The sequence below is a fragment of the Rhipicephalus sanguineus genome, chromosome 1, assembly GCF_013339695.2.
Source record: "Rhipicephalus sanguineus isolate Rsan-2018 chromosome 1, BIME_Rsan_1.4, whole genome shotgun sequence".
Classification (NCBI taxonomy): domain Eukaryota; kingdom Metazoa; phylum Arthropoda; class Arachnida; order Ixodida; family Ixodidae; genus Rhipicephalus; species Rhipicephalus sanguineus.
In genome coordinates, this window is record NC_051176.1 from 314,981,239 (window position 1) to 314,993,669 (window position 12,431).

Consider the following 12,431-nt stretch of genomic DNA (forward strand, 5'->3'; position numbering starts at 1 on the left):
GGGCTACTTCGCCTACCCTGCCGAAGCACGCTGGAGCGCTTTCTCGGTTTGTCACGCAAAGAAGTAGGCGTCACAGACTTAATTAAGCAGAGGCTGTCAGCTGAGCTCGCTTCACAAACGAATGCTCAATCAAAGACGTGCTCACTCATTGTAGATGAAATGAGAGTCAAGCAGCGTCTACTGTATCTGAAGCAGAGAGATGCCTTCATTGGCGAAGTAGACTACGGCGACTGCTTGCCGCAGAGGCAACCGGGCAAGCCAGAAGAGCCAGTTCTTGCAAACTTGCTGCTTTGGTTTGGTTTAGGCAGCTTGTCAACGAGATATAAGATTCCTGTTGCCTATTTTTTTACTACAAACTGCACCGATGAAAACCTTCACCAGATCATGATGAATGTACTCAAAGAAGTTGAGAGTATAGGCTTTAGAATCATGCGGATCGTTACCGACAACCATCGGAGTAACATGAAGGCGTTCTAACTGCTATGTGGAGGTAACCTCAAGCACTGCATACCACTCCCACAAATCAAGATGGCAAACTTTTTCTTGCTTTCGATCAGTGCCATTTAATTAAAAACGTACAGTCACAGTTTCTGTCAGGCGATATCGGAAAGGACGGTGAAATAACCGCCCTGTACCTGAAAGACTTCCACAAAATGCAACAGCGCAATATTGTCAAGCCAGTGCTGTTCTTGACAAGAAAGCACGCAAATCCGACTAGCATGGAAAAAATGAACGTCAGGAGGGCAATGCAAGTCGTTTCGCCACCTGTGACTGCGGTCCTGAAGCTCTTGAAAGAGCAGGCAGGTCATACATGTGACGCAAGCTTTGCCCACGTTGGTCTCACCGTCGTATTCATGGACACCATGTACCGGTGGTTCACCCTCATGGATGTAAGCAACTGCACCCAGCATGTGCACCAGAACAACCCGGACTACAAGCAGTACGAATCCGAAGACGATGAACGGCTAGGTTGGCTTGAAGCATCATTTCTTGACTACCTGGCCGAAATCAAGCGGCACAGCCCGGCCATGAATTTTCTGACCAAAGAAACACGCAGGGGCTTGCTGATCAAAACCATCTCAAACGTGGAGTGCGTTCGGTACCTTCTCATGGTCATGCGCTTCCGTTTTGTTCTGACTAAGAAGATGTCCTCTGACCCAATAGAGGCCTTCTTTGGGTGGTTGAGGAAATCTGCAGGCTTGAATGACCAGACAGACGTGAGGGCAGTTTTGTCCGGGATTGAAAAATCACTGAAGACAAGCATAGCCTGCACGTCCAGCAGCAGCAACGTGATGACTGCAGACAGCAGCAGCTGCTCCTCATCAGCGCTCCTACACCGACCGGCAAGAGCAGCGCAGAATGACAGCAAAGCATTTCTAGCAGAGGCAACCACGACCCTTGAGGAGAGTCTCGACATGGAGAAGACGTTGCTCCCAACGCCAGATGTTGCTGCACTAGCAATGGTTGGTGGCTATATTGCAAGAACATTCCACGAAACCATTTCCTGTGATAAATGCTTCACTCTAGTGACTAAACCAAACACTTCTGTGCCATAGGATGCCTTAATTAGGCACCAGGACAGGGGTGGACTCCTCTATCTGTCTGCTGAGCTGGTAATGGTTCCCCATTTGCTAAAGAATTACGTGGAAGTTTTCCTTGCAAAAGCAAGACAGATGAACCAGCCACTGAAGGCTGCCGTTGACAATGCCATAGAAATGCAGAAACGTGAAAAACTCAAGTGCTCAACCCCAGGTCACCATGAAAAACTTTTGGACATGGTGCTCTTTAAGTTTCTCTGTCCACTCTTTGTGAACTTCATGATGAGTGTGACTGACAAACACGACTTTGAGAGAGATTTTCATGCCAAACCATTGTCTCGAAAAGTGCTCAAGCTTTGAGCGCGATATCAAATAAAAAAGCTCGCATTGCATTTTGCATACAGTGCTTGTGTTAAAAATTTTATGTGTGCGCACTTCTTAACGTGTACGCATAATCCAATGCAATGAAGACGATTTCTAGACCTGGTTTTGGGACGTTAAACCCCAGATATTATTAGCTTTCTAGACCGTCATAAACGCAAGCGTGAATAGACTGCGTGATCTGCTGGTATTATGGGATCGGTACAGACTCTGGCGGCAAGTGCCGAAACTATGAAGGACGGACGGATGGTGCGTATTTATTTTGCGCCGGTGCGTGGGCACAAAAGTTATATAGGAGGCTATGACTCAACGGTTTTGTTGCCCAAGTTCGTATCACCCGTCGCGATGCGGAAAAGTGTTCAGGACATTTGAATTCTGGCCCATTGTTCACCATGGAATTCGGCCGAGTAATTTTACGAATTCGTATCAGACTGAAACTCGTCTTAACTGGGTCCTTATCACCAAAATTTTGGTTTGCTTTGCTGCCTTTCTAACATTTTTCACACTTCATGACCAGCTTAAGTAGACTTAGAAGAGATATCTGGAGATTAATAATAATTTACAAGATCAAGTTGTGAATCGCTGTAATATAGTGCTAATTTATGATATAGAATGATTTGGTAACATGACATCACCTTGATACCATGGAAATCTTTTGCCGCAAGTCTAGTTGTTTAAGCTTTTACAACTGAAAAACATGCATCTCCTAGAATTTTTATATTTGTGAAATGTGCGAAGCTTCTCTTGAAATAAATCTCTGGCTGGCACATGGTGCGTGTGTGAAATGCAACGTAAGGAGAATGAAGGTAATGAAGGGGAATAAATTAAAGGTCTTCTTTCTTTGTTAGCCACTACCATATGAATTCAATATGATAACGATGCCTAGGAAAGCATGGGAAAAGTCCTAATCGAAGTGGAGGGAAAAAGCCTGTATGATGTGTGCGTTTTACCAGTGCATAATGAAAACTTGTGTCATACTTACATGAGACAACTTCTGATGCAGCGGTTGCATTGAAAGAAGAATGCGAGGCATCTGAGCAATGCATAGCCTATGATCGGCACAGCTACTGTGGAGAATTTGGTCGTTCCCAGCTGCCACCGAAGATATGTCAGTGCCAGTTTGGCTTCAACATGAAGGACCTACACAACCAGCCCAGGTGCATTGAAAGTGAGTCATCTTTCCTCTAAAGTGTTTCATTTGAAGGTATTGTATTGAAATATTTTATGCAGTGTATGTAGTTTCTTGCTAGAAGCTGAGAATCTATTCTTACGTGCTGTGCATAAAGGACGTTTGTCCTTAGTTCACATTGATTTTGTCACGCAAATGCAGAAAAAGGTCTAACTGACTACATGCCAGTTGGTCAGGGCTGGCATTGCAAGTAAGATACAGTCGAAGAAGCTGCTGCATTGTCAGCTTTTGTATGTTTGCTATGGTAAAATAACCCACTTACCACAATGCCCCCATTATCGATTATGACAATGAAGTCTGGCTGCTAGGTGCCTGTGTAGAAAGGTCACGAAATGATTGAAAGAAAGGAGAAAACGAGAAACTTGAGCTGCTGCACCAGCACTGCACGCTCATACAGTTTGACATGTTTTGTGGCATTCTCTGCCTTTCCCTTCACACTGAACATGAATAGACTACTCTGCGCCATCCTTCAAAACATGGACTGCCCCAACTGCGCTGTTTGCTCGCTGGCCCTTTTTCTCCCACTCTGCCGACAGATTAAGCCGTTCCTGGCCGGGTGATTTATCTACTGCCGAAACAGAAGATGGTTGATTGGCCCGCTAATCATCGGCATTGAACAACATTGCCGGCAAAAAGAAAGCACACTGCTATATACAGGGTATGTCCGAAAAGTAATGTCAGTCGATTAAAAAGGATGCATTGGTCAGATCAGTACAACACAATTAAAGGTTTCAAAATACGCTCCTCCTGTGATGACACATCGCTTCCAGTAAGATTTCCAGGCATCGAAGGCGTCACAGTAGGTCTCCTCCGGGCTGTCCTTTGAAGCCTTGGTGTAGTCCTCTTTGTCAGTTGTCCCGAAATGATTCCCTTTCATGGGAGTTTTCAAGCGCAGAAACAAAAGCAAGTCTGGAGGAGCCTTGTAGGGACTGCAGGGCAGCTGGGGAACCCTTGGCATTTTTGAATCGACAAGGAAGCGGATCAAGACGAAGACGGTGTGGACTGGCACGTTGCCATTGGTGATGGTCATTGACGGCTGTCCAGCGTAGGCTTTATCGCTGACCTCTTTACGACCTTCTAAAAAGACCTTGTGCTGCCGGTACACTTGACGTTAGGACTAACAATTATCGCCAAAGGTCTTTATCATTAGAAAAATTTCCACTTCGGACTTGTGGAGTTTCACAGAAAACTTAATGGCAATCCGTTCCAACAAGCGCTGCATTGTGGCTTGCACGGGAAATGAAAATGAGTTAAATCTCCCTACTCTCCAGATGGTAGCATATGACATTGCAACCGCACGTGCATAAACTAACTTCCCCCTCCACCAATATCAAGCGATCTTGGCCTGTTGGGAGGTAGAGATGCTTTACAATACTATAATCACTGACATTACTTTTTGGACAAACCCTGTGTATGGAAATGAAGTGTTGTATTATGAAGGACCACAAAGACTAAAAAAGTGTGACTTGATGAAGCAGTACGGACTATCACAATCGACGGTGTTGACAGTCATCTACTTGGCAGAAAAGTTTGACCGAGGAGAGCTGCTCATTAGGCAGTGGGCGTCACAGCATGGAGGACGCAAGATCTTTTTCGGGAGTGGCTGTTGGAGTGTAATCAATAGGTATAGCGACCTAAGTGGAATAATTGTAATGCCCACCACTCTATGCCTTCAAGGTAACATGCTTTCTTTTTTCCTGATGCTGAACACAACTGCATGTTTGCAGCCTATAGATGCTGGTGTTATTGGCAATTTTAAGATAATGTACCGTCCTGATTAAGTTAAAGTGAGCACTGCTACAGTGTGGAACTGCTTTAAAAAAAACATGCTTTTTTCGAGGAAGCAGTGACTCATATGAAGCCTGTGAAGCTCCCATCGACAAAGTGTTGCCTCAACTTTGGCCCAGAGTTGATGAGGAAGATTCAGGACTTTGACAGTTTCTGTGTGCGGATGATGCACTAGAAACATGGGAACTTTGAACCGACGAGGGTGTCGTCGTGAACATGCTTGCATCGACAATGGCAGCATGATGCGGTAGGACAGCCTGCATCAATGTTGTACTCACAGGAGGCTCTGCAGATGACACTGTCCCTCCGGGGCATTGTTTTCATGAGGGACCTTCCACTGCCTCGGAGAAGGATGTCGGCAAGCTTAGTGTAAAACAAGCAAGGGTGACAAACATGAGGCTTTCTTGTACAAGCCAATGCACGTGGTGAGGCGCTTGTGGCGATCTCGCCCCTGCGTTTTAGGATTTTTCAAGCTTGTAGGCGGCAACCTTCTCGCATTTTATAGAATATACTCGTGTTTGTCTATTCTTCTGTGTCACCCTTATTATCATTGTGTGTTGGCAGAGCCCATCCAATATTATAGTTCTCTCACAATAGCCTGCCATCCTCCTTTTTTGTTTTTTACAGTCAGGGCTGGGCAGTTTCGAAGATACATGTATCTTAGATACTATCATAGATACTGTTTGGTTATCTAGCATTTGTATTGCAATACGGTCTTGCCAGGCGAGTATCTGTATTTCCGATATATTCAATAATGTATAGGCCTAGTGCGCTGCAGCTTTGAACCGAACAGGCAGCGCCACCGGACAGCCGCGGCGGAAAACTTGGGATTGTCGTTTGTTGCTCCCGTGCCCGCAGTCATGGTAGAAATGCATGGCTCCTCGCCGAAAGGACGTAAAAACGTCGCAGAACTCAGTATTTCTGTGTGCATGGCTGGCACAACAGCTGTAGGAACACCGTTCGGAAGGAACTAGCTTTAAAATTCTGCGGGTTACCTCAGAAGTTGAACAAAAATGGAAGACAACTCTAGCGCAGCTGTGCGGGGCTGCGTAAGCAACGCCTTGAATTCCGTCCATAAGTGTCCCCACTCTTGTGCGTTTTTTTTTTGCCTTTTATTATTTATTTTAAATGTATACACAAGCTTACAAGGTCACAAAGAAATAGGAAGGCAGCAGGCTGACAACGGCCACCTAGAGGGGCAATGTGCCTGTCTGCGTCTTCTGCTCTCACGCGTGATTTCTTGCCAGCCAGAGTGGCGAACAGGGGTAGCCGGTGCGGAATCAGACACAAATTTGCCGCGTCCTCTTCGTTGGGAACGAAAACAGTTCGGTATGGCTCAGCACACATAGAGCACTGAAAAATAAAAAGCTCACCTCCACTCGTACGTCGTAGTCCACGGTTTTCGACTGCACTCTGCATTTCCCAATAATGTCGGAAGATTCCATCGCGCACATCAATTCTTCTTTCAGACCACGCACTGACCACTCGCGTGCAACTTCGTACCAAGCGACCAAGAACTCCTTTTGAAACACACGTTATTGCAATTTCAATCCTACAGAAACCGCAGAACAACACACGGTTGTCGCTTCTTGTCCTCACGTTCACGCGCGGGCTTGCGGCCATGGCTGGCGATGCGCTTTCCTAGGAGACGACAACCAGTGACGAACTGATGGGCGCTTGCAGTCTCACTGTCTGTAAAGTGTGTGTGCGCGCTCGCCTGTGTGTGTGCGTGCGTTGTGAGCGTGTTTGTGTGTGTGTGTGTGTGTGTGTGTTTGTGTGTGTGTGTGTGTGTGTGTGTGTGTGTGTGTGTGTGTGTGTGTGTGTGTGTGTGTGTGTGTGTGTGTGTGTGTGGGAGGTAGGGGGGTTGGGGTGGTCTACTGTTCCCCGCGTGGTGTCCAAGGGACGGAAAAGAACTGGTTTCCACCGCAAGCAGCTGTGTTTTGTTGGCTTTTTCTTTTCCTTTTTTTTGTTGGTAGGGCTCGCAGTTCGGTTTTCAGCGAACAGGATTGAGAGGGGTCTCTCTCAAATGGCTTGAGGCCAAAAGGGGACGAAGTTTTGTTGAATGCTTACGTTAACAAGAGTCGCTGCATGCTGGTTTTTCGGCTGTAGTTTGAGAGGTTTTTCAGACAGGAAGAAAAACGTAAATAAACATAAGTTAGCACAGCGTATTTACACACGCAGACAGAAAAAAAAAAGAACTACGGTGGCCGTTCTTGGAGAACAGCGGCCGCCGCAACCGTAGCTGCCGCCTTGAAACATGCAGACGGGCCCGTAGGCGACAATCCTAACAGTGCGCCGCTAGCCCGATAGAGGGCGAGAGCAGTAGCGCCACCATACCAGCTCACGAGGTCTATAGTGTATCTTAAAATACAAGATACTCATATAGAAACATCCCCGTGCGAAGCAACGAACGTTGGCTGAACTCCGCTTCTCAAGCTGATACTGCTGCCACTAAGCCGCGTGAATAAAGCTCATGACAGTGACACTCTTCTATCTTTCCGTCACAGTCCTCCAGCAAGGGCAAGCGATGAACATAAGGTACGCTTAAAGTGTCCTCCTTTGTGAATACGGAACTGAAGAATGAATTAAGAGCCGATGAACACTCGCTATTTGGAAGAGGAACAAGAGACTCAACATTATCTTAAGATACAAATGGCACTTATCATCTCGGTATCTTGTATCGTATCTTGATACATTTGCAAAGTATCTTCGCCCAGCTCTGATGACAGCCACCTCCACCCCTCCGCCTGGAACCCACACAACAGCACCTCAAAACAATGGACACAATAGTTCCCCAGGTGACTGACCATACACACAGTAGAAAACAGACAAATGTTACCAGATCGCCTCGACCACTAGCCGTTCTAGTGTTTAATTTGTTGGTATCAAGGCTCGCTGCTTCGGCTCTGCATTACTCAACGGTTGTAATGTGCTTAATGCATCAAATGAACAAATGCATTACCTCAAGGGCTTTTTCTGAAAACACTGTTTTCATTGGCAAATTGCTCTCACATTAGCATGTAAATGTTCAATGTATTTTAAAACAAATGTAAATGTTGCTTTAATTTCGTACCATTGCAAACAATATTCGACAAATGTATAACTGCATTAATTTCATTAGTAGTTGATTTTTAAATGTTCCTTTAGTGCAAAGACAAAGAGATATAAAAGCTCTAATTTCACAACTTGTCAATATTCTTTAAAGAAACGTGACTAAATGACAAAAAGCTCTGCCATCCTGTATATGCCCCCCCCCCCCCCATAAAAGCCTAGCTGTGCTAACACACCACAATGTTACTGCGTGGTTAACACAGAAAAACAAGCTAGTCAGTAAGGCTTCACGACTGCATTGAGTCTGCTGTTGTGTAAGCAGATATCACTAGATTCGTGGTTGGGGCTTATTACTTTCCAAAACTTAGCTGGATTGCTTTTAAGTAGTTCAGGAAGGTTATAAGAGAAATATTTGTCCTTAGCGTGGCCGAATGCTGAGCAATATGTTTTAAGATAACATTTGTAATTCTGCCATGAACATGATGTGCAAAGGCTCTTAGCGATATTATGCAGTCATTTCTTTCTGCTTCTCATGCACTTGAGCTTTTTTGTAAACCAGGGGTTTAATTTATCATTCGTAATAGCAATGAGTGGAACATATTTGTCTACCAACGCGCACAAAGCATTTTTAAACAACTAGTTCTCTTCCACGGATCTATTGTAAAATGATGGCCGCATTGTGTTTTAAAAAAATGTTCATAGTTCTTTATTTATTGCAATAAAATTACCTTTATTGTAGTCACAAATTTGCATTGTTATTACACCTGCCATGGGTGGTGTTATGTTTATTTTCACTGAAACAGATGGTGATCGCTAAAACCATCCAAGTGTTCTATGTTACCTATAGTTTCAGCAAAACGTTTATTCAACATCGCACAATATACCAAGACATGTATGTACTTTTCTAGTGGTTTCAAGAAGTTTTTTCGACGTTTCGTGTTTTGTGGGTTCCGACGACCTTCGTTCTCTTTTCCGCACGGAATGGCAAAAAGCTTTTTCCCTTGGGTGTCACGGTTATGGCAGCCAAATGCACAGCAACCCGGCGTCGTGACAAAATGAGCGAGACGCACGTGTGCACTTCACACTTCGTGCACTTCGCATGTGGCGAACACACAGCACATGCCATGTTGGAGCTTCCAACATGTTGTCGAGGGGCGTAGGAGACAAAATACCAAGAAAAAGGGCGTGCGATACCACGTGACCGCAGCCACCCTATTGGAGGCGTGGAGAGGAGGAAGCGGCATAGATCAAGAGAAAGCTGTACTTTTCCGAAAGTAGAGGGGCTTTACACATGGAGGAAGGAAAACTCAGGAGAGGCCCTATCGTATCCCAATGCTTTGTAAAAAGTGTGGCGGAAGTGATGTCAAATTCATGCTGTAAACAAACCAGTATGGGGCAAACAAAACAGCAGACGCCCCGCGGCGTGCTTTCCGCGCTGGTTCGCTTCTGCGCAGATTTGTAGTCCTGGCGTAAGCTTAGAGCGTATTGTGCGGTTTGCATGCAGTGAAATGTTGCAACCAGACGTTTACCAGGCTGTTCGTGTATGGCAGGCCCAAGCGCTGCGTGCTGAAATTCTTCATGGAGCGTTTTTGTGCAACAGTACAGAAAGTACCGGTACATGCCGTAATCAAAAACGTTCAGCCCCTGCCTCATCGTATTTGAACTCACCTAGCAGTGACTTACGCGTTGTGCTGAGCGTTAGGCCTTTCTTTCCCTTCCCCTAGCCCGATTTCCCGATCCCTTGGCCGATTAGCGGTTTTTTGCTCGTATATATCGAGTGAGCGTAGGAGCTATTCGGTGCAATGCCAACCTAGTAGTTGACGTAACTTCACGTCGAAAGGAGGACACCGCTGTATTGTAGACGCGATCGTGCACACGAAGTTTGTAATTCCAGTGCACACACAACTACTAGCACGCAGCGAGTGCACACCGCACAATACATACATCACGTAGTCCGATAACAACAGCAAAAGTTTATTGCCCTTCCGTATGAATGACACAGCCTCTAAAAACGCGATACGATGCCTTTGGCGCATGTTATGTACGGCCATAGCCTCCTATATTTTTTCATACCCGCCGAGTGGTGAGTGGAGCAAGGCGCTCTGCCCGTACCTTCTAGTTCATGCGCTCGCCACCACGCCGCGCTGCCACCCCATACCCAGTCCCAGAGCAGACGATGCGACTACGCTGTTGCGCGCGTGCTTGTGGAGAGAAACTTGCGTTCGTATTAGAGATGGAGCTGTAAAATAAATGCGCAGGTTGCACTGGTGTTTGTTCATGATGTACAGAGGTGATGGGAAGAAACGCAAACCGTGCGGCGCGATGTTTTCATTCCGCTGCGACCCTGGTGGGAATAAAAAGATGCTAGAATAGTTTTATTCTAGTGGCTTCTAATTATCATGCAGGCTACAACCACTCGAAAAGAAATGCAAAATATAAAATAATGTAGGTGCCGCACTGTTTGCGTTTCTTTCCATCCCCACAGTACATTGAAAGCAAGCAACACGAGACATATTGTGAAAGCTAGACCTTTCACTTTGTCATGAGTAAAGGGGCACGGGGCGCCACCTCAGCTCGGGTGCCACGCGACCCGAGCTGAGGTGAGAGACCACAGAAGACGAGTTGGTCATTGTTCGGTGGAGTTGTCGAGGAGCAAGGTGGTGCAGGCAAGCGTCGCGTCCGCGACGGGAACAGCAGGGCTGAGTTCTGGAGGCAGCGTTGTGCATGCCCCAAGAGGGTGGCCTTCGACCTCGGTGTCTACCGAGCGAGGCATCCAGGGCTTGCGGCAGCCTCATCACGCAGTTCTCGTGGCACCTGCGGCACTACCACAGCTCGGCTAGACGACGGCGACTCACCGACAATTATCCGAGAGCCACGTCGACAGTTCGAGCCAGTGGCACTGAGGAGAGGCCGACAGTTAGGCCTAGCTGGGAGGGACTGGTGTTCTCCGAGAGGAAGGAAGCATCGGCGAGGAAGACGATCAGGCGTCTGATCGACGACGACGGCCCGGAGACGTCGACAGGAGCTGTGACGACGGGACTGGGCGTCCACTTTGGAACTGGATTGAGTCAGCGGACTCCACGAACGGAGTAAGAACGTTCCACGTGTAGCGCGACTAACTGAGAGGCATAGTGGCCAGGCGCTCAAGTAGAGAGGAGCTAGACATAGCTCGAATGTTTTGTAGTGTTAAGACGTTTATTGACGGCGAGATTGACGGCGACGATGCACAACGACAGAGCGCAGACTCGCAGACTCTCACGAGCACGAGCACGAGGGGCGCGCTCTCCGAGGATAGGCGAAGAGGGTGACCCACTAGGAGGCGCTTGAGAAGACGACCCATTAGAGCGTTCCAATGCTTCTCTACAATTACCCCGGGTACGAAAAGGGAGCCGCCTGGCGACCTAACAGCTGGTCACTATGAGCGGGTCATGGTAGGGCATGAGGCGCTCCACGTTGACAATGTCGCGCCCTCGACGGCGCATGTCGGAAGATGGTTCAATAGGTTCAATCAGGTAGTTGACCGGGGATGTGCGTTCGACGACACGGTAGGGGCCTTCGTATTTTGGTAGTAGTTTGGAAGAGAGGCCAGTTGTAGTGGTAGGAACCGAGAGCCATACGAGCGCTCCAGGGAGGAACGTGGGTGCAGAAGTGTTGGTGGCACTGCGAATGCTCTTCTGCCGCTCTTGGTCCTGCGTAGTAAAGGTCCTGGCAAGCTCGCGACACTCCTCAGCAAGTCTGGCTGTGGCAGAAATAGGCGCACACTCCGATCGATCCGGCGTGTATGGAAGGATTGTGTCGATTGTGTGCGACGGGTGCCTGCCGTACAATAAGAAAAAGGGTGAGAAACCAGTGGTGCTTTGAGGAGCGGTATTGTAGGCGTAGGTGACGAAAGGCAGAATCGAATCCCAATTTGTGTGATCGGCGGCGACGTACATCGATAGCATGTCGCCGAGCGTGCGGTTAAAGCGTTCGGTGAGGCCATTCGTCTGCGGGTGGTAAGCAGTAGTTTTGCGGTGAACAACGTTGCACTCTTTGAGGATGGCTTCGACGACTTCCGACAGGAAGACACGGCCTCGATCGCTGAGCAGCTCCTGGGGTGGACCGTGGCGCAGCATGAACCGGTGGAGCAGGAAGGAGGCTACATCGCGCGCTGTAGCCGCGGGGAGGGCGGCAGTTTCGGCGTATCGCGTAAGGTGGTCTACAGCGACGATGGCCCAGCGGTTACCAGCCGACGTCAGAGGAAGTGGCCCATACAAATCGATGCCAACGCGCCCAAACGGCCGGTCAGGGCAAGGTAAAGGCTGTAGACCTGCTGGCGACTGGTGCGTTGAAGCTTTGCGGCGCTGACAATCGATGCAGGAGCGAACGAACTTCTGCACGTAGCGGTACATCCCTCGCCAAAATTACCGTTGGCGAATGCGGTGGTATGTTTTCGATGCCTCAGAGTGCGCACACTGCGGATCAGCGTGGAACGATTCGCGTAT

General features: G+C 47.7%; 1 protein-coding gene and 1 pseudogene across 1 annotated transcript in view; both read left to right on the forward strand.

Moving 5' to 3' along the window:
- Positions 1 to 653: 653 nt before the first annotated feature.
- Positions 654 to 2,002, forward strand: LOC125756921 (uncharacterized; annotated as a pseudogene).
- Positions 2,003 to 2,915: 913 nt separating this feature from the next.
- The window catches only part of LOC125756922 (uncharacterized), a 217,236-nt gene continuing 207,720 nt past the window's right edge, over positions 2,916 to 12,431 (forward strand). Inside the window, exon 1 of the mRNA XM_049411984.1 lies at positions 2,916 to 3,087. Within this exon, the coding sequence (XP_049267941.1) occupies positions 3,051 to 3,087 (37 nt within the window). The 5' untranslated portion in view covers positions 2,916 to 3,050. The remainder of the gene's footprint in view (positions 3,088 to 12,431) is intronic.